Source organism: Sinocyclocheilus rhinocerous, unplaced genomic scaffold (genome assembly GCF_001515625.1).
Source record: "Sinocyclocheilus rhinocerous isolate Xijiao unplaced genomic scaffold, SAMN03320098_v1.1 scaffold30, whole genome shotgun sequence".
NCBI classification, from domain to species: Eukaryota; Metazoa; Chordata; class Actinopteri; order Cypriniformes; family Cyprinidae; genus Sinocyclocheilus; species Sinocyclocheilus rhinocerous.
Window position 1 is genome coordinate 430444 of NW_015657838.1, and position 22815 is coordinate 453258.

The following is a 22815-nucleotide window of genomic DNA, read 5'->3' on the forward strand; positions in this document are numbered from 1 at the left end:
TAATCTTGAGCCGGCTTTATTTTATGCATTGCTTGATGACATGCAAAACTTTTTGACTTTTAAAAAAGTATCGCCTTCTTGTTTACTGTATAAAAAAGTAAGGACAATCCTGTATTGAATAAAAGGGTTGTTTTTTTTTCTTCTTAAAAACATTTACTTCATAATGAGATTTTACTCCCGTTTTCAATTGTTTTACTTCAGTGAAAGGTTAGAATTTTGTGAATTTTTTGAAAGAAAGTTTAAAGGATAAACAATGCCGATTTATTTTCACAGCATTCTCATATTTAGTAAGGGTGCAAGTAATTCTGACCAGGACTGTATTAATCATTGTCAAGTCACAATCCAAAATAAACACATCTAATGTACATTCACAATCAAATTCTGGACACATTCTCAGGGGTTTCCCAGGAGTGTAAACTTTGACTTTTAAAGTAAGGTGAATGCTAAATGCACGTTATTGTTTATATCTTATTATAAACAATCCCTCTGTCCATTCCTTAAATGTTTTGTCTTCTTTTTCTTAAACTCTGCCCCTTTCTTAAAGTCGACAGCTTGCATTTATATCTGCCTCCGTCTTCCTATATCTGTTGTAAATATTTGACAGTTTTCAGGTTTAGCCTTGAAAATGACTGTGTTTCTCATTTGTCTGCACAAACTGATGTCAGAATTATTGTCTTTGGTATAAATTACATGTCATTGCAGCAAAAATAGTCCAACCACCTAAACACATTCACTTGCAAATTCTATGAACCCTTATTATGTGAAAGGCTGTGATATGTTATTAACTTTTAGAATTCATATGAATTTGACTTTTTTGTGTTTTTAAATACCACATCTGTCAGATATTCAATCAGCATTGGTGTAAATGGCGATCTGTCTCTTCTGACCATCGGATCACCCAGGGTGGTTGTTAATACCAGGTGTACACAGGGCCTGAGGCTAACGGGCCCACCAAGTCAACAAAGCAGCCTCACCCACCTGCCTGTAAGATAGGCCTTATTTAAACCTTCTTCCTGTTGAATTTATTACATGTTTCGTAAGATGCCTGCAGACGAAAGGCTCCGTTATGTTTTATCACCATGTGTTTTGATGTGTGTGTGTGTGTGTAATACTGAGAGATGTTGAAAACAAACAGTGTGCCAAGGGTGCCGAGGGATCAGGGGTGGTAGTGTGATTGCAGCGGTTAAAAATCTGCCCTGAAGTTTTTAGGCTTGAATTCTTCAATGGCAACCAATAACTATCACCATCATACTCTACAGGCAAGATGCTACAAGCAAAAACAGTTTTTTTCATACATTGTTCAATTTTGAGAATACCTCTTTTTTTCAGAATCTGAAAATACTGTCAACAGCCAGAAAAAAAAGAGAATAAACACAAGAATAAATATAATAACCATGACAATGAAATGTATAAAATCAAGGCAATGATATATGAACAAACCTCTTTGTAAAAACCTTCAGAATACAGAAAGGAATAAAACTGTAAGGTTTGTTGTATGTAAGTGCTGCTGAAGTTGAGATTTCTGGCTCAGTGCAGGAGAAAAAAAAAAGAAAAGGGGGGGGTTTTACAGAGACATATTTTTAGTGAAATCTACATACAAAAATCTATAATAAAATTAACACTTAAAAGTGTGTTTTTGTATGTTTTTCCACTAGTTTGAAACAACACTTTATGAAAAGCAACATAGCTCAAATCTTAAAATTGACCAATGCATGAAAAAACGGTTATGTTTATTTATTTATTTTCTGGCTGTTGACAGTATTTTAAGGGGCTTTCACACTGGAGGAACCTTTTCATAGTTCCTAGAACTAATGGTGGGAGTTTCTGGGGAACCGTCCTGGAGCATAGTTCCTATAACTATGTTCTTAGAACTACCCAGTGTGAAAGCCCCTTTAGTTAAATGTTTTACCCTATTGACCTGGGGTGTCTTGCCTTAAAGGGATTCTCTTTAGCATAACCCATTGCTTACTTTAGATTCTCACTGTCATAAGTGAGTTGATTTGGAAGAGTCAGCTACATGACTTCTACCACTCTAATCTTTCATCATGTTGTCTATAGCCCCTAAACTCTGATGACAAAAATCACACCCATCAAATGGCTTAAAACAAATGCTAATTGCATTTATCACAGATTTTGTGGGTGTGTTTGCATTACCTGATTTACCTAATTCCTTTAGTAAATCAGGCACTACAACAACACAGATAACCTATTACCAATGTCCCTTGAGCAAGCACTTGCTCCAGGGGTACTGATCTTGTGATAAGAGCTCATTACTTGGAGTGAATGAGAACCTGCTCAGTTTTTGGTGAGGGTGTCCCATTTCAAAAGCAAGCAAGCAAATGTGCAGTTTATATAACCAATTCTATGTTCAGGAACTTCAAATCTCTCTTGTGAGGGTTTAAGACCCAAATTAAATAAAAACAGAAATAAAGAAGCTCAGACAGAAGGTTAAATAAAACAAATCTGGGAATTGTAACTAGAAACCCCTATAGGAGCCAGAGAACACGCATCTGAATGACCACGATGCACTGACCGCAATACAACAGACCACACACTAATGCAGTTTCCACAATGTGTGTACATGGATTAACAATCGTTGCTCCACTGCCATGCGTTTGCTTATGTTTGAATTCAGTGATGACGTGCTAGCTATGCTAACATAGCTTCACATTACGTTTCTGGAATTGCAGGTGAATTAAATATTTCATGAAACATTACCTCAATGCTTCACCATCATTTAGTTGAGGTAAGTATAGAAATTGGTCAGAGATGCTTAGCCTTGAGACAAAAAGTCAGTAAATTATGTGTTATATGCGAAAGGACATATGTGATTCTAAAAAAGGCCCTTTTTTGTCATCGGCTCACATTTTCACCCATTTGCTGCTTTTTCTTTCTTCCCGGGAAACAACCCATTGAGTCTATTTACTCACAGATGCAAGTGGATCCCAACAGAGAGGAGAGCATCCGCTGTGACTATTTGTACTTTTAGTTTGTTATAAACACCAACGAAGAAGGGGAGGGAGCATTCTGAAACTCTGTCACGTTCTGACATGCAAATCTGATAGACTGCTGCAGATAAAGCCGGGGTAGGTTATGTGAGTCCTGCTCCCCCGAGGAATAAAAAACCTTTTCTGGCACATCAGCATTTACCACAAACTGCAAGGGCCGGTTCGGGCACATCTAGATAAGCTGTTTGCAATTGCTGCTCCCCAGGGAATGAAAATGCAAGGCAAGCTCAACAGGGACTCCACCTTATCAAGTTCCTGACCCACTTCTGCTACAGAGGCATTTCCAGTGATAAACAAACTTAGAAAAGTTACAGTGCAAATTAGATTTTACATTTGTATAAAAAGTTAATCTTAAAGCGGTTTAGGAGGTATTTTCAGTCATGCATTAAAGGAATACTACACCCAAAAAAGAAAATTTGCTTAAATTTACTCACCCTCAGGCCATCCAAGATGTAGTTGAATTTGTTAAACCTTAATGATGGATTTGTTTATTATATACACACAGCTTTTACACTTCAGAAGATTCTAACTGATGGACTGGAGTTGTGTGGATTAGTAGTGGATTATCATGATGTTTTTATCAGCTGTTTGGAAGCTCATTCTGACGGCACCCATTCACTGCAGAGGATCCATTGGTGAGCAAGTGATGTAATGCTAAATTTCTCTAAATCTGTTCTGATGAACAAACAAACTCATCTACATCTTGGATGGCCTGAGGGTGAGAACATTTTCAGTTAATTTCAGTTAATTGTTCAAAATTAAAGTTCTGTCATCATTCACTGACCCTCATATCATTCCAAACTTGTATGACTTTCTGTGTAATATAAACGAAGATATTTTGAAGACTCTTTCATCTATTTTTGTCCATACAATGGGCATGTATTGTGTTGGACCTCATTGACTTTCACTGTATGAGACGCTATCAAAATATCTTCTTTTGTGTTCCACAGAAGTAAGGAAGTCATACAAGTTTGGAACTACATGATGGTGAGTAAAATCATTTTTGGGTGAATTACCCCTTTTATTTGCTTTGAGACTTTGTGGCTTTTATTCAGTCTTCAAAAGAAAGCTAATCAGTGTTTTCCACTTGCTTTAGTTAATGGAAAATCTCACTTTAGATTGTAATTATTTGCTTTGTGCTTTTCCCATGGAGAGATAAATGAGCACATGAATTTTATTCAAATAAATAAGCACTTTCTCATAAGATACTCTACTAGGATCAGGCAACTGCAGGCCATAGCTTGATATCAGGGTCCCCACCCCCAACACACAAGACGGTGTAATGACACATTTAGTGGATTCTCCCTAGTCAGAGGACAACATTTCCAGCTGTCCGCCCTTCAAGAAGAAGATCAAAATGATCAATTTAATGTCTACTTTAAACAATAACTTTGCATTACCTAATGTTTGAACTCAGTGTGGGAAGGAACTCAACTGATTATCCTCAGGCTGTGGAGTTCCCCATGCCTGATTTAGGAGAATGCTAAAGCCCTTTTAGGCTAAATCAAAAAGTCTTTACTGTAAACCGCTATGATAAGCTATTGAATTACAAATGCAGAAGGTAGTGTAAAGAGTGAAGAATTAAAAAAAAAACAAGCAAGAAAAAACAGATGTATAAGCTGAAAGAGAGACATAATTATGTAAGATGAGCTACGAGAAGGTTCTCAGGGGGCGTAAAGAGCGGAAACACACACCACTCCATATCTTTCCTGGAGAATGCTGTAATTACAGATGTTAAAAGTCCATTCTACTTGGGACAAGTTGTTACATGTTAAGACACAAAGTGACCTACTGAGAAGCAGGAATCGCTCTCTCTCTTTCTCTCAGGTTCTTTCTCTCCTCAGTATCTCCTCTGACCTTGACTTGCCTGACAAAGCCATGTTGTTTCCACCCCCAATGGGAAGCTGATCAAAGAACAAAGGTCAACACACTTTAAAGCCAACCTGTTAGCGCTTTAGCATTTAGAGTCCAACATGGAATCCACACCAGTCAACAGAGCCATTGTTAGAGCTAGTTAGTGATGTGACATGCAATAGAACTTCATTATGTGACCCCAGGGAACTTTCTGCAATAATGTATGAGATTTGCGTGCAATGGACTATGATTTATTCTGGATAGAATGGCTCGTCTCCTCTAAAAACAAACATATGTGGAATTTTTAATCCAGTGGTTTGTCTTTGGGATGCAGAAAAAGCTATTCAATATCATCAAATGAAGTATAATTGCTGATGAACAAACGAATGTCATTTACTTTCTTTGTCCTTCTTTGAGACTGTGTGAGGACTCTCCAATGCAATTTATCATTTTTAAATGGGCAGGATACGTCATTTTGTATATTTTTTGGGCTATAAAGCAATAAGCAAAGTCTGGGAGTTACATTACATCCAAAACAAGAACATAAATAGAAAGTCATCTCTGACATTGTGCAAACTTTCACTGCATCTTCAAAAACAAGATTTTCCATGGGAGATTATAGGACAGGAAGTCCACCAGACCTCTGTAACCTCTGTGGATTTTCTAAATGGCAAATGGCAAAACTTAAGCACTTGGTGTTATCTGGTGACCGGCTAAAAAACAGATGAATCTATTACAGTAAGAAGCCCGCTTGAACATTTACTGGCCTGATATGGGTAATATTAGCTGATGCTGATGGGTGTTTGTGTAGTGGCTGCTTTCAGAGGGGGCAAGAGGATAAGCTGCAGAGTGATAACAAGCTCTGCTCGACTCAGTCCATGGTGAACAGACAGGAAACTAACAGTCCCTCATGTCCATCTTCAACACCCCCTCAGTCTCCGTACACTTTTCCTTTGTAAAGGACCTACCATGGAAAGCACAGGCCTCTGGAAGGTCATGGGTTTGTCTCTTTGGAGCTTGCGACCTTCAACTTTGTCAAAATAGCATCCATGGAAAGTTACAATAGGAAGTGAAGAAAAAATATAATTTAAAAAAAAGCTGTTTCCCTTTTTATTTTGTTAAATTTCCATCAGGCTGAATTACACTTTGTGGCTCCTGGGTCAATGGCATGACACTCATTTTTTTGTCTTGTCTATTAATTTAATCCAAAATAAATGCATTTCATATATACAGTGACTTGAATCTTCTAATGTTTTGTTTTATTCTTTACTGACCAATTAAATCTTAATTATTTTTAATTCTTTACTCAAGCAGATATTTCCCCCCAAAATGTAAATTGTCATAATTTACTCATCCTCAAGTTGTTCCAAACCTGTATGAGTTTCCTGGCAACACCACTAAGGACAAATTGCACATCACTGATCCTCAGAACTTGGTGTTTCTCCATAAAAGGGATTCTGGGAGAACAAACTATTTTTACACAACAGAGGACCATGTCTTCAATTTGTTGCACATCACAACTGTTGACGCCATTTACAGCAAGTTTATCATACATCGGTGCTATGTGTTCCTCTGCTGAATTCTGGGGTGGACCAAAGAGCCATGGAGAGTCGTCAAACAGGCACAAAATGGCAGCACACATGCACGATGAGGAGATCTATGTGCTGGTGTGAAGTAAAACCATGCAGACCCCCTAATGAAGTACAACACACACACAAAGCCATACAAAATGACTTACACATGTGTGCAGACACGGCCGTCACTGGCTGCCTTTATTGTTTATGGAGTTTCTATGATTTCCCACACCACAGCACAAGACATCCCTGCTTTGCCTCTTCTGAGGTTTGTGTGTCTATACACAGGACCTTCCGTATTCTGCCCCACAGCGTCTCACAGAATGTGTGCTGGAGAGCGAAAAGATTTTTTTTTTAGACTCAGGATGGTGATGTGACTGTGTGAGTCACTGTCTGACAGCGCATGGTAATATAGAGTTGTCTATAAGATAAAAATCAACAGGTAAAAGTCATGGAGCAACTTTCTCAATAGGTGCTTCTGTCTGTCCCAACATATGGCCTCAGGTGAAAGGCCACAGCACACAGATTAGATCTCACTGAAAGACGTCATGCCTTGAAACACAACCTAACGTGCCTACGCAACCATCTTCATTTCCAGTAAAACACAGAAGCCATAATTATTCCCTATCAAGTCCAAAACCAAAGTAATGATACTTGCTTTTAGAAATGTAAAGCAAAATTTCTTAGGTAACTTTTATAGATACTCTAACAGAATAAATACTGGCAATAACTCATTCAGTTACATGTGATTCACTTCATCATAAATCAGACTTTTGTTTTCCTTTGATAGCAGCAGAAATATGTGGGGCGTTCCTGTAAAGGATGCGCTGAAGTGTCTTGCTGAGTTCAGTAATTATCTGACTGCACCGTGCAGATGCTTAAATGTGTGTGAATAAATCATGCCATAAAAAGGGAGATCCCTGCTCAATTATAGCCTTATATCCACCACACTGAGCTCCTCTGCGGCCGACCTCTACCAGCCTGCCAGCCCTGGGCGTTCACTCATAAGTGAATTCAGCTATGTATGTGTCTGTGATATCTGGGTGCTTCTTGAATTTCGGGCACTTTTGTGTTCTCAGAGTTTCATTTTTATTAAAATATCAATTTTTTTTATTAAAAATGTATTTTCTTTATGTAGAAAAATGGCATTAAAATTTTTTTTTACACAACTGGCATGTCATTTCCACCGCAACCTACAATTTTGACCCTATTAATGTTAGTGTGAAAATATTATTTAATTGTGTATATGTAAAATGCTATTCTATGAAAAATGTTATGAAATTACTGTAGGTCACATAATTTATTCATATAAATGTCCAAAATGTCAAACATTTCCACATAAATGAATGAATGAATGAAATGGCATATGGCAAATATAAATATTCATTGCAAAAGTCCAAAATGCAATTTACATCATCATTTCCACACAAATAAATAAATAAAATAACATTAGCATTAACACAAAAAAAGTCACAAAGTTAAATATATGTTTTGTGTGTGCCTACATTCATAGGTAGTTAGACGTTTTTGAAAGAGCTCTTCTTTTTTCCTGTTACGTGGCAGTCTGAATTTCTCTCTTTCTTTCTGCACACTTTTTCTTACTGCTGTCAGCATGATGTTATTGTTATACCGGATGGTTTGGTATTTCAAGATCACAGAGTCATTTTTGGTGAGAGCCAGTTTTCCATGGGAACATACACACAATCAAATGAGCATTATTTTTGCAGGGCAACCGACACAGTCAGATTAACATAGCATAGATAAGGATTTATCAAACTTTTTTCAACCAAGGCCAGACTATTTATAAATCCCCTCACCTTCAAAAAGTATTGTGAATTACATAACGGAACCAGTCTTCACAGTCTATACAATGTTTTCTTGCATATTTGAATATTTTGGAACAAATCTCTAACATGTATTTTAGAATTGTAATAGAATGTTGTATTGTATCTTGCCTTTTTTGTTTTTACAAAATGTTGTGATTTATGGTGAACTGGTTTGGTTCAAGGCTTAAAATCCATATGGAGACAATTAATGAGAAAACTACACCATACAAAAGTTTGAAGACAGTAATATTTTTTCTCTTATGCTCACCAAGGTAAAGTAAAAACAGTGATATTGTGAAATTTTATTTCAATTTAAAATATATTTTAATATATTTGAAATGTGTGATGCATTTCTATGTTTAATGAACAGTGCGTTCAAAAGAACAGCATTTATTTGAAATAAAAATCTTCTGTAATATTATAAATGCATTTACTAACTTTTTTTTTTATAAAGATCACTGTTGTACTATACAATATTGCTTACCACAGTTTTGCAATGATATTTTTGTTTTCAATTCAGAAATTTTCTGCTGACCCTTTGCCTTCTTAAGACGGGTTTTCCGGGGGTCCACAGACACATTAAAGTCACTAGACACTTTACAACTCAGACCTGACACTTGTCTCAGGCACATACCATGCTGAATGCAAACAGCAGTAAAGCTTTCTCTTCTGAATGTTTATCTCCATTCAGAGGGCCTCTCTCTGCTCACCTCTCTCCCCCTGAGCGCTTATGACATAACTGCACATTTCACCCTCCAAGCACATCTGGATTTCTGCTCTGCTCCAAAGAGACTGTGTTACCCCTCAAAGCTGCTTAAACCAAACGGTTTAAATCAGTGAATGGCATCAGAAACGAAAAACACTGGACGAGTCAATGCCAGTATACTTACGTGCAAAACATCAGATTCAGTATGGTCCAGTCTCACGGGAACAGCGCATAATGGGTTTCATTTGTTGACTACGTCAACTGACCCAAATAAGTCTAACATTTCTTAAGTGTGAGCATGCAGACTTGGCCAAAGAGGTCAGTTTAGGTTGTGGAGTGTTTTGCGGTGAGATAAAGCAGAGTAGAGCAAGGCTATAGATAAGGACACAGCTCAGGAGTCAACTGGATTGATTTAAAGCTGGTTATCCTACCTCAGTCTGGTGACCTGACCCTTGCGTTGTTTAGGAAGGAAACAGCAAAGTAGATTGTTGATTGATTTAACATGATTTATGTGCCCACACAAAATACTTTCAACCAAATATCTATGCAATGACAATGGCCTGGGCCATTAGAGTGCATTACTGTTAAGTATCATACCCTTCAAATGTAAACCTGCTTGTGAAAAAGTATAGTGCAATTAATTGTTGTAAAGCACTAAATCATTAAAAATCCTTTGTTATCCTTTTAAAGTTTTGTTTTAACTCTTGTGTGTTATTTGATATTACATTTAATATATTTTCACAACTTCTTCATTACAAATGTGTAATTACGTATATTTTTAAATGCATGACAAAAGTTTCAATAGAAATGACAATAAAGTATAATTTAGGTTACTATGAATGCTTGCATTAGAGTGCTACATTACAGAGTACACTTTAACCATATTTCAAAGACAATAGAATTATGAAATTACATATACTTAAGTCCTAAAGAACACTAATTCCATTTACTATGAATTATAATTTATACATTAAACATTTTAATTTAATTGCAATTAACTTGCAATTAAGAGTCCAAACACATGACATTCAGTTTGCACTTAAGTATATTCTTTTAAAGTATATAATTTTCGTAATAAGTTCCCTTTTTAAAAGTATGCCAAAGTGTATTTCTTTCACACACGGGAATGTACCTTAAATTTCATGATGGTCAAGTCCATAAACATTCTCAGTAATCACTGTAATTATTCTACTCCTGATTTTATAAGCTATGGCCATTATTAAAAGTTTTTCTCAGCTTTTCTTTTTTCATTAGAAAAGAAAAAGAATACTGTTGCTATCTTAATTTGATGACATTAAAAGCTCATTAAAGACAGCAGACTGGAGAAAATAACCTGTATTTGGAATGAATTACACATGTGATAAGCCACATTTCTACTTACCAACAGTGACCTTTCACCTTTTGCCCCCTGAAGTAGTAAATATGTGTAATCTAACATGTCTGGGGTTACATGCTCCTTTTTTCACTGTGATGCAAAAACTTTAATTTCTAATTTTTCTGTTCTTTTATGAGAATAGAGAGCTGTGCTATGTTGAGGCCTCATGAGGAGGACAGTAAAGAAACTGTGCTTTTCTTTCAGAAAGACTGACATCCAGATATGTTAGCCAATAAGAGGCCATTGTCCAATCATTGATGGCTTCAAGCCACAGACTGCATTCCCTCAATAAGGAAACATGGTATGGCCCCCTCAGAGCAGAAGCAAGGATCGTATATTAAATTCTTATTCTCCTTCAGAACCAAATTCAATATGAAAAAAGAAAGGGAAAAGAAAACAGTGGATACAGTGAAAGAGCAAATATACGGCAACCTAAGGAAAGCTCTGGGCAGTATGCATCTCACTCTCCACTTCACATCATTAGAGAGTCACATCTGTATTGAGTTTTATTAATTTAAGTTGTCAGACAGTTATGGTAATATTTTATAAAATACCAAACAAATGAGGACACAAAGGCATGATGTCTTAGTACAGCATAGGTATGCATATGGGAAATGATACAGATGTCTGAAACTTGGTTTCTTTTTTACTAACTGCTTAAATGTACAGGAAAACAGCACTGGTCCTAAAACAGAGCCTTGAGGGACCTCATACTCTACTTTTGTGCTTTCTGACATTTCATTGGTAACAAAACTTAAATAATTTCATAAAGGTTTAGCTGCTCACTGGTTCCTGGTCTGTCTGCTCGTCTGAAAGCTCTGTATTTTCTACTTACTCTATTAAACTAACCAACTATGTCACTCTAGTTGATCTCTGTGATCCATATAATTGGGAAAAGGGAGATATGTCTGGCTCCAGGTCTATTTACCTCATAGGGTAGCAGAGCAGGGAGAGAGAGAGAGAGACACACACAGATCTGAAATGTTCTTATGATGAGAAAACCATTCTCACATCCCCCATCGTCTGTTAAACGCACTTGCATAGGCACATATTGGCATTAAACACATATACAGTGGCCCCAAAATATTTTAACACCTTTGGACAAGATACTTAAGTCATAATTAAAAATGTATTAATCTTGTTGTGTTGCACAAAACATCAAAGTGGCATTAAAAAGCAAATGATGATAGGGCTTTACTGTTGATGGTAGGTCCTTCTGCCATGATTGGGAGATTTGACACTGTGGTAAATGGCAGAATTGCAGGTTTCAGTATGATTATTTGATCAATCAGACACTGGTTTTGGTACTGGATATAATAATGAGTGTTGAGACTGTGGTAAACTATGTTAGTAATGGAAAAGTTTGGTTTCCTGTAAGTAAACAAAGTTTCCCAGAGTTAGTCAGTGAGACTACACATGGTTTTGATGTCAGTTTTTGCTACATGCTTCAGCAAATTACACACATAGGTCATGCCCTGTGGTGTGTTTTGGTGTGTGAGATGCAGGGTAATGTCAAAATCTGAGGCCAGATATGCTTTGTTGAGTCTAATCTAATGAGTTTAGGACCAATAATGAAGTGAAACAATCAAACTTACTGCATTCACCCTAAAACTTTTTGCAATAATTTAGTATAATTCCAATTAGACTGAGCAGTTCAATATTTTAAACTGCTTCCCGGAACTTAACAAGTTTTACAAGTTTTGACTTGTAAAAAAATGTTTTTCTTAATTTTATGTGCAAAAAACAGTTTTCTTTCTTTTTTTTCTTTTTTTCTCAAATCTGTTGGGTAATTTCTTTTCATTTTCCCAATTTTCCCATTTGCCTCAACTTACTGAAATAACTTTAAAGGGATAGTTCACCCCAAAATGAAAACTACCCCATGATTTACCCTCAAGCCATCGTAGGTGTATATGACTTTGTTCTTTCAGACAAATACAATCGGAGTTAAAAATGTCCTGGCTCTTCCAACCTTTATAATGGCAGTGAATGGGGGTTAAGATTTTGAAGCACAAAAAACTGCGTCCATCCATCATAAAAAGTGCTCCACATGGCACCGGGGGAAGCCGAATCGATGTTTGTGTAAGAAAAATATCCATATTTGAAACTTCATAAACTATAATAATGAGTGTTGAGACTGTGGTAAACTATGTTAGTAATGGAAAAGTTTGGTTTCCTGTAAGTAAACAAAGTTTCCCAGAGTTAGTCAGTGAGACTACACATGGTTTTGATGTCAGTTTTTGCTACATGCTTCAGCAAATTACACACATAGGTCATGCCCTGTGGTGTGTTTTGGTGTGTGAGATGCAGGGTAATGTCAAAATCTGAGGCCAGATATGCTTTGTTGAGTCTAATTTTGAATGAGTTTAGGACCAATAATGAAGTGAAACAATCAAACTTACTGCATTCACCCTAAAACTTTTTGCAATAATTTAGTATAATTCCAATTAGACTGAGCAGTTGCTGCAAAAAATGCATCAGTCAACTTTTCAATTGAAGGTTCAATATTTTAAACTGCTTCCCGGAACTTAACAAGTTTTACAAGTTTTGACTTGTAAAAAAATGTTTTTCTTAATTTTATGTGCAAAAAACAGTTTTCTTTCTTTTTTTCCAAAAATTCTCAAATCTGTTGGGTAATTTCTTTTCATTTTCCCAATTTTCCCATTTGCCTCAACTTACTGAAATAACTTTAAAGGGATAGTTCACCCCAAAATGAAAACTACCCCATGATTTACCCTCAAGCCATCGTAGGTGTATATGACTTTGTTCTTTCAGACAAATACAATCGGAGTTAAAAATGTCCTGGCTCTTCCAACCTTTATAATGGCAGTGAATGGGGGTTAAGATTTTGAAGCACAAAAAACTGCGTCCATCCATCATAAAAAGTGCTCCACATGGCACCGGGGGAAGCCGAATCGATGTTTGTGTAAGAAAAATATCCATATTTGAAACTTCATAAACTGTAATCTCTAGATTCCGCTAACTGTCGTACGCGCGTTCACAAGAGAGTGGCGTTCCAACGTATGATGTAGGTGTAGCGTAAGCTCCAAAGAGAAAAACAAAACAAGTACAAAATGAGGATTTGTAAATATCGGAGGATTTCAATATAAGCCAATAGGAGACTGGTTTGCTGTAAACAAAACTTGGTTCTCGCGAGACTAGCATATTCTCACTGGAGTTTACGCTGCACCTACGTCATCCGCTGGAACGTCACTCTCTCGTGAACGTGCATACGATAGTTAGCGGAAGCTAGAGATTACGGTTTATAAAGTTTTGAAGTGCCCCTATTATGCCATTTTTAAGGTTCCTAATATTGTTTTGGGAGTCTCCTACAATAGGTTTACAAGCATGCAAGGTCAAAAAACGCTTTTGTTTTCTTAAAATATGCATTTAATATCACCTAATTTTCCAACGATTCTCAAACGATTCGTTTGAAACATTTCTAAGATTCAGTCTCTCTAAACCCCTCCTTTCTGTGAGCCTACTCTGCTCTGATTAATCAGATGGCCCAGTCTGTTGTGATTGGTCTACCACGTGCAGCGCGTGTCAGAAACGATACGGCCATTGCCATAGTTCTGTATTTTGAATCCTTGATAGAAAATAGAAACATTGATTATTTATCATACAGGTTGTGATTCAGTGGAGCCAGCTGGTCCAAATAAACTGAAGGAGAAACACTTTGCTATACTATAGCACTCTGCCCTGACCTAGTTGCAGAGCTGATATGAAGTTGGACTCGTGCAGTAATTATAGTCATTATGAAAAACAATCGCATATCCTTCATAAGGATAAAATGCTCCATCTTTCAAGAGCGAGTGTTTTATGAATCCCACGCTGAACTCCCCGAGATTTGAGAAGCAGTCGTCATAGAACATTATGCAAATATTTTACTCATTCGAATTACTGATGACTCGTTTAGGTGCTTCAGAGTCAATTCTTTCTTTTGGGAGACAATACCTTTATTTATCATGCACTTTCGGCTTTTCAACTTTGCAGATTGTTTACATTAACATACAGCTACACACTGTATGAAAGGCAATATTTGAAATGGCATAATAGGGGCACTTTAAATATGGATATTTTTCTTACACAAACATCCATTCACTTCAGAAGGCCTTTTTTTAACCCCCCCTACACTTAGTCATATAGTCATACAGTTAGGATGGCTTGAGGGTAAGTAAATCATGGGGCAATTTTAATTTTTGGGTGAACTAACCCTTTAATACCACACTTCAGTATAGCGCTGCCCAGAGAAAATGACTAAAACTTAAACTAAAATTAAAATATAAGCTGAAAACACAAAAAAGGTATTTAAAAATTAGTAAATACTGTAAAACTTAATAAAAAAAATAAAATTAATAAACACTATGAAAATCAATTACGAATAAAAACTACAATAGTACACATATGATACTAAAATAAAACTGCTCTAAAGCACCAATTTTTCACCACAGTCCCATTACGGGACAGTTTGACAACTCTGTTCGTCAAATTGTATCTGTTGGCATGTATTAAATCCAACAGGATCTAGGCAACTGGAAAAAGTATACGATTTCTTGTGCATCTCAAGGATACAGCCGTAGTAACTTGAGCAACATAGCTGGAGAATGGTGGGAAGAGAAGTAGAAAGCACTAAAGAAGGGGTGGCAGGAGTTGAAAGGGAAGAAAGTTAATAAAGAGTGAATGAAAGAGTGGGAAATGACTGAAAAAAGAAAAGAAAAAAGGAGAAACACTTTGTTATACTATAGCACTCTGCCCTGACCCAGTTGCAGAGCTGATATGAAGTTGGACTCGTGCAGTACTTATAGTCATTATGAAAAACAATCGCATATCCTTCATAAGGATAAAATGCTCCTATTTTTCTCCATCTGCGAGGTGAATGGGGGCAGATCATCTTTCATAGACAGACCCTGAGATGATGTAAACTGTAGAGAGTTGGACCCTGTCCTTTCTTTGGTCATGGATGAACATTTCCAGCAATTGCTAGAGGGACGTGACAACAAAGCCAGGACCGTCACACACATCAACACTGACATGAACAGACGCACACACATATAATCAGAAAAAGGTGTTTCTGCTGGCCTTCAGCAATAAGAGAGAGCCAAGCTTGAAAACTCAGAAGATTTATAATAAAGCCCCCTTCTCCTCCCCACACTGCTTTCTCAATCTCTCCCTCTCTCTCTTTCTCTGCTCCACATCTGTTTCTGGCTCCTCAGATTAGGCCCAGGAGTCAACAATATATAGGTCAACGTGCACAGCTGAAACTATGAGCACACTCACTTATTATCTGATAGAAGGATATTAAACAGCCATGCATGGCATCAAGCAGAGAGAGTTACGAAATACATTGTAGTCAATCTTCATTATGGGATATGTCATTTCTTTAGATGTTTAGTGAGCTCATGCTGGACTACTGCGGAGAGAAAAAAAAAAGTATTTTCAAATAAATTGGTTAGACTGACCTCTGTTGGCGAATCTGATGACGTACATACAATCACAAAAGGGGATATTCTATTTACATTAACATGTAACTGATAATAAAGTAAAACCTGTAGTGTTAAGTTACATTAAATTACTGAGATTAAATTATATTAAAAGTGCATTCAGCAATTCTTATTTCGAAATTCTTAATTCGCTTAGACCAGGGGTGTCCAAACTCAGTCCTAGAGGGCCACAGTCCTGCAGAGTTTAGCTCCAGCTTGCCTCAACACACCTGCCTGGAAGTTTCTAGTATGCCTAGAACCTTGATTAGCTGGTTCAGATGTGTTTAACTGGGGGTGAAGCTGAACTCTGCAGGACACCAGCCCTCCAGGAACAGGATTGGACACCCCTGGCTTAGACTACCATCTACCTACGTCAGGGGTCCTCAACTCTGGACCCCGAGATCCACTTTCCTACAGAGATTAGCTCCAACCTTTATTAAACACCCCTACCTGCAAATTTGTAATCTCCTGAAGACCTTGATTATCTTGATCAGGTGTGATTGATTAGGGTTGGAGCTAAACTCTGCAGGAAAATGGACCTTTGGGTATTCTGTCTTATTCTGTCTTTGTCTTATATTTATTAATTTATGCACATTTATTTTGAATTATTATGTGTTTTGCTGTTGTTTTATTTATATGTGCGCACTGGAAGCTTTTGCACTGTTTTTAATGTCGTATTTTACATGTTATAAAAGAAAGACATAATGCTTGTTTTGAGGCACAGCATTCTTTATTGATCTGATTGCAAAACATAAATCAAAACAAATATACAATGAATTATAATTGTTGTGTACAGGGCCGGCACGTGCCTAGACGAACTAAGCAAAAAGGAGAGATTTAATTTTTAATTTATTGGACATTCGTTTGGAATTATTGCACTCATAACAACAAGTTATCACCCCATTATTCTAATTCTAATTTAACTTTCTTTCATAATAGTGCCACTCCCGTGACATCAAACAACAATGAATTTATTGATAAAAATAGTTGCAGAAGAAGCATCAAAGAGAGCAAACGAGTCCAAACTTAGAATTTCCTTTACATCTCAAGACTCAATTCTTGGATATTTCTCTTTGGCCAACCGCACAAAGTCTTCAGCACTGTCCAAAGACACCAGTCGATCCTAGGAAATGATCACATCAGTCAAAATGCTCATTATTCCAAAAGTCCTTCAGCTCAACCAAGCTGCTTGTAAAATTGGCACATCCTTGATCGAGTAAAATATAATCATGTAGAAAACTTTTTACATTATACGTTTATCATGATGAGTCCATTTAATGTACACATACAGTATAATATTGAGGCTGTTGGACTGAGGACTGTTGTTATTTATTATGCAGACATTACAGTAATTTACCATGACAAAGACATATCTTTCACTGTTGCTGAGTCCACGGGGGAAGAGGCCCGTCTCCTCTGACACTATGCGCAGGAGATCTCTGGCCTTCTCCACATTGTCCCAGTCATTCAGAACAGTCAGTCTGTTCACTGCCAGTAAGGAGTCTGCCTCCCTCTGGTAACCTGGATCAATAACATACATGTACATTTACATGACTGCACTTCTTCAGACACAAAGACATGTTCACACTCCACTGCCATTACATGGGCAAATAAGGGTCACGTTTTACTTGGTATGCTATTGCTATTATTGCATAACTTGCATTGTGCATTATTCATTTAAGCATAAATAACTGACATTTTTAAAGATAAAATGAACATTGTTCTTGTAAGCCATTTCATTTTTTCAAGAACATAGAACGTAGAAAATAAAACATACAACTATAAGTAAAAAATAATACATTTATAAAATAATTTAAAAAGGAAAATAATAAAATAAATATATAATATATAAAATAAATATATAAAAATATAGTCCACCTCACCCAGCTGAAGCAAGATCTTCTTCCAACGTGTACAAACTTCTTTACGAGCACACCTCAGAGTGTGGATATCATAGTTCAGTTTCTCCCATTCCTAAAACACACACACAAATAGTGGAATTGCAGTCAAAGAGCAAGACACAAAGAAAGCTTTGAAGAGCTTTGTGGATGGAGGCATAGGTTGCGTGGCAGAACATCACTATTGGGTTACCATTGATTGATTCTAACAAGTTCAGAAGTGCATTATAGACCATGTGCTCTCCAGCTGTCAACAGCCTGATAAATATGAGAAAAGCTAAAGCTACTGTATGAAGTGGACACTGACATACAGGAAACATGAACAAAATGAGGTTGTTAAAATCACAAATATTGCATTTTATTTAAAAAAAAAACAAGATTAATGCCAAGCAAGAATTTCTGCTCTGATCATCTGATTGTGGTTTACAGTTAAAATGACCAGATCAGTGTGCTCACCTCACTTTAGGTTTGTGTCTGAAGTGAACTCTTCATCACTTGTCTTTCTGGTACAGTTGAGCCGAATTCAATTTGAGAAAATTGGCAAATTACATCAGCCTAAATTCTGATGTATTTACTCGTAGCCAAAGTCCAATACAAAAAAGTCTAAGTCACATCTTCTCTAAAGCACGAAGCAGTACGTATAGAAGGACTTATGGATTTTGTACTGGTCCAGGCATAACTGCATAAAAGAATCTGAAAAAGATTTTCTTTTGCAGTGTGATTTGAATGTTTGCATTTGGATGTGTAAAAAAGGTGACAGCTGTGTAACATGGGTAGAGATGACCATTAAACTAAAAATGCGACCAACATTACACACAAACTCAATTATAATATAATATATAACTTATAATATACACTGAACAAAATTATAAACGCAGCACTTTTGTTTTTGCCCCCATTTTTCATCAAAGACATTTCCCAGAATTCACAAATTTCATTTCAAGAATTGTGTAGGCTGTTATTCATATGGACATAAAAAAAAAAAAAGTCCATGAAATTTACAAGGTAGTCACAAACAATTTAAGAATTGCATCCAAGAGTGCATGCATATTTGTTCCTCACCTCAGTATCTTTGTCCACTTTGTTCCTCATCTTGATGAATGCGTGTAATTCAGACCCCTCAGTAGTGGAGATGGAGGTTTGAGTGCTGCTCCAGGTCCTCCCCTCCTTCTCAGGTCCAGATCTGCTGTCCTGCATCTCATGAGCCACTGTTGTCTTACTGCCACTGGACATACTGGTCCTGGTGGAGGCAACACTGTATTCAAAGACTTTATTAAACTATATTTCACAAATACATCTGGATATAGTACTATAATACTAGAATATTCAACAATAATTATTTTTTACTTTTTAAATTCTCAAAACCTGTATTAACCCTTTCTATCATAAAAAAAATCACTCTTGTAATATTATTATTTTCATAATAAATCTGTCTTTAACTACACACAAGGAAAAATCGTATGCAATGTTTACAATTTATACAATTGTATACAAGAAAAACACCAACATTTTGTCACTTACCTTAATATACAATCTTTCTCCTCAGTAGTTTCAAGAATAGGACAGCAGCCAGAATAAAAGGCGCCCATTTAAAGCAACAAAGTTTTTTTCCCCAAAATGAGCTAAAATTCAGTACGCCATACTCATAGTTATTGTTCCTTATAGTAGAGCCAACATCCTCCATGCACTAGGACAGAAATTTGTGCTGAAGTTATTTCTCACAGGCGGTGTCCTTAACTTGATAATGGGCGACTCTGGCCATGTGACAGCACTGTTTAAATGCCCTTGGGACTAACCAAATTCAAGACAGTCAGCACAAATAAAACAAAAACACTACATCTGGAGCTGCCTTATTTAAAATGCATACATTTATGTCTATATGTAGAAATTACTACTGTAGTTTATGTGACCCACATCTGTATAGTTTCTTTACAATTCTTGCTTCAGAATTCAAGGAACTCTCAGACGTTTAACTTTCCACTTTGTCTAGAACCAAGACACTGTTTTGAGCTATGTCAGCATTAGTCTGAAAGATCCAGCTGCTGGTGATGGGACAGACTCAGTGAATTTACACCAAGGTTTGTCATTTTTAAAGACAGTTTAATACAATTCAGTCTCAAGCATGTCATACAGATACTGAGTGTTAAGTTAATAGTGCAGTACGGCTCACTGCTGCTCAGGCTCCAGGTTTGAGACCATGGCTTGTATGGGCTTGGGCTGGTCACTAGGGGGTGCATCTGCTCCCTGTTGTCATTCGATTCGGCCCTGTACTGTCTGTTGGAGCCAAGACTGTTTTTCCTGCACATGCATAAAATGAAAAAGTAAAGTCCTGGCTAATACCTCTTCAGTGAAGAGTCAATGCCACTTTGGTGCATTTCTTATTAAAAAAGGTTATGGCAAAAAAAAAGTAATTAAAAAAAAAAACTGATACAGATAAAGTGAGATCAACATAAAATGAAGATGTGACCTGGAAGAAGATGGTGGAAGTGCAATGATTCGGGGTGGGTGCATTTCTTATTAAAAAAGGTTATGGCAAAAAAAAAGTAATTAAAAAAAAAACTGATACAGATAAAGTGAGATCAACATAAAATGAAGATGTGACCTGGAAGAAGATGGTGGAAGTGCAATGATTCGGGGTTGTGTCATCAGCACCAGCTCACCCAAGAAAGCTTCCGTCATTAGGTTCTGCAACATGTTCAGCAAAATGTCCTCCACCAGGTCACAAAACTCAGGCAACCTGCAGAAAAGAAGGAGAGAGAACGAAGATTAGTTGTTTAAATGACAACATTTGATTTGCGACTAAATGTTTTCTTCTCTAGTGTTATAAGAGCCTCTCTAGTGTCACAGCACACCTGCGAATGGACTCCTGGACCTTCATCTTTATCTCCTTCTGGACTTCATTCAAAGACTCCTGGTCACACTCACTCTTGGGTCTGTCTGCAGTGCTATAGTTTCCTGTGTAAGTCTCTGCTGGAGTGACGCTGGACACACTAAACATTTCTACAGGGTTCTGGCTGCCTGCAGCAGAGCGGGGTCGTGTTTGTGTGGGGAGCGTAGGAGCAGGCCGCAGCTGTGTGAAGTACAGCCTCTGCTCACTGTCGCCCTCTACCAGAGACTGCTGGAACTGAGGCTCATCTAGGAGACTCCTGTAGGAGAACACAGAATGACCGACCACGACCAGTGTGAACTCCTACTGAGCAAGAGTAGGAATGACAGTTGTTCCATTTGATATGTCAGAAAGGTTGCAAAACGTACACTACCGTTTAAAAGTTGGGGGTCAGGTTTTTAGAATGTTTTTCAAAGAAGTCTCTCACCAAAGCTGCATTTGATCAAAAATACAGTACAAACGGCAATATTGTGAAATATTGTTACAATTTAAAATACCTGTTTTGTATTTGAATATATTTTAAAATTTCATTTATTCCTGTGATGGCAAAGCTGAATTTTCAGCACCATTACTCCAGTCTTCCGTGTCACATGATCCTTCAGAAATCATTCTAATATGCTGATTAATTATCAATGTTGAAAACAGTTGTGCTGCTTAATATTTTTGTGGAAACCATGCTAAATTTTTTCATGATTCTTTGTTGAATTAAACGTTTAAAAGAACAGAATTTATTTGAAATACAATCTTCCATAACATTATAAATGTCTTTATTGTCACTTTTGATCAATGCATTAAAAATTAATACATCTTTTCTCAATAAACATATTCATTTAAAATAAAGAATCAAACAAAAAACTGACTGACCCCAAACTTTTGAACAGAATTGTATTAATAATACAATATAAGACATACTGTAGTAAAGAGGTGAGAACGTGTGTGATAACGTCTCTCCCAGGACCCAGAGTGAGAGGGGGCAGGTCTGCAGGACAGTGGCATCTCTCACCTGTCCCAGACTGAAAAAGCTTGGGTTGCCTAGACCAGAAAGAAATATAAGGAAAAAAGAAACCATCATCATGTCAGACTTATTTATTATTAATCCTCAAACTTACTCTTTATCTCCAGGTTTAAATAAAAAGTTAATAGATTTTCAAAGATTTGCACCCCATTGTACCTGTTGATGTAATGAGTGCTGAACTGAGTGGAGAAATGTGTCTGATACTCCATGAGGCTGTGAGAGCACGCAGTGACACCTAAGTGGAGTATTGCAGGACGGGGAGGCTCGGGACGTCTTCTCCTTTCCTGACCTGTCTGCTGCTGAGCCCGCTGTTCAGCCCGACTGGGTCTCACTGAGGGACCGCTCACAGCTTGATCACTGCTACGGATGGGTGGAAGAGTCTGCCACATGAGGAACAAAATATTGGTGTCTCATTTTTAAATATAATGTACACATAAATACTGCTTCAGCTGACTGCTACCATGTAAATTAAACCCAAAATTTGAACGTATTACATAACTTGTAAATAAGACTCATTTGTCATTTTCTGGTGTTGTTTACCTTATATTTCCTTGTGCCAGTTTTCTGTTCAAACACTGCACTTTCCTGAGGAGGTCAATTCGTTTTTTAAAATGATGTTTTGATACAGTGAATAAATTGTGAAAGAATATTTGTCAGAGTTAAAGACTTAAAGGGGTCATATGATGCGATTTCAATTTTTCCTTTCTCTTTGAAGTGTTACAAGCTCTTGGTGCATAAAGAAGATGTGTAAAGTTGCAAAGACTAAAGTCTCAAATCCAAAGAGATATTCTTTATAAAAGTTAAGAGTCAACCACGCCTACCTAAAACGCCTCGTTCTAACACGCCCCCACATGTCTACGTCACTATGTGGGAAGATTTGCATAACGCCGCCCAAATGTTCACGCAAAGAAAGAAGGCGTAACGTTTATTCTCGCTGTAGTATTGTTGTTGCCATGTCGTGAAGACGCTGTGTGTTTTGTTGTGAAAGAGAAACTACTTTGTTTGGTCTTCCAAAAGAGGACGATATCCACTTCGTCATGCCTGGAGCTGATCCGTGCTGGTCGCTGAGGAAATACAACAACTTTGCGCTGTCGATCGCCGGATCGGCTTTCACCGTGGACGAAGCGGAGTCCAGCCCGGGGTCGTCACATGTGGTTGCCGCAAGCCCGCCGGACACTCCTTCGTCGAATCC

The 22815-nt window shown here is 37.2% G+C and overlaps 1 protein-coding gene and 1 pseudogene across 1 annotated transcript; both read right to left on the reverse strand.

The window, feature by feature from the left end:
• Positions 1–16550: 16550 nt before the first annotated feature.
• On the reverse strand, positions 16551–19283 carry LOC107721581 (melanoregulin-like). The gene is made up of 5 exons (XM_016529674.1): positions 19243–19283; positions 18784–18976; positions 17707–17797; positions 17181–17344; positions 16551–16946 (listed from the first exon to the last, which is right to left on the reverse strand). Exons 2-5 carry the CDS (start codon positions 18952–18954, stop codon positions 16869–16871), a joined length of 504 nt encoding a protein of 167 aa, XP_016385160.1. The 5' UTR covers positions 18955–18976; positions 19243–19283; the 3' UTR covers positions 16551–16868.
• Positions 19284–19887: 604 nt separating this feature from the next.
• The window catches only part of LOC107721559 (coiled-coil domain-containing protein 108-like), a 19011-nt pseudogene continuing 16083 nt past the window's right edge, over positions 19888–22815 (reverse strand).

What these genes read in the sequence shown, in the direction of transcription:
- LOC107721581 (XM_016529674.1), bottom strand. Translation starts at nt 18,954, where the DNA reads ATGTCCAGTGGCAGTAAGACAACAGTGGCTCATGAGATGCAGGACAGC. An exon ending in AAGTGGACAAAGATACTGAG is followed by an intron (nt 17,798 to 18,783) that starts GTGAGGAACAAA and finishes TGTGTGTTTTAG; the next exon opens with GAATGGGAGAAACTGAACTA. An exon ending in GAAGATCTTGCTTCAGCTGG is followed by an intron (nt 17,345 to 17,706) that starts GTGAGGTGGACT and finishes TTATTGATCCAG; the next exon opens with GTTACCAGAGGGAGGCAGAC.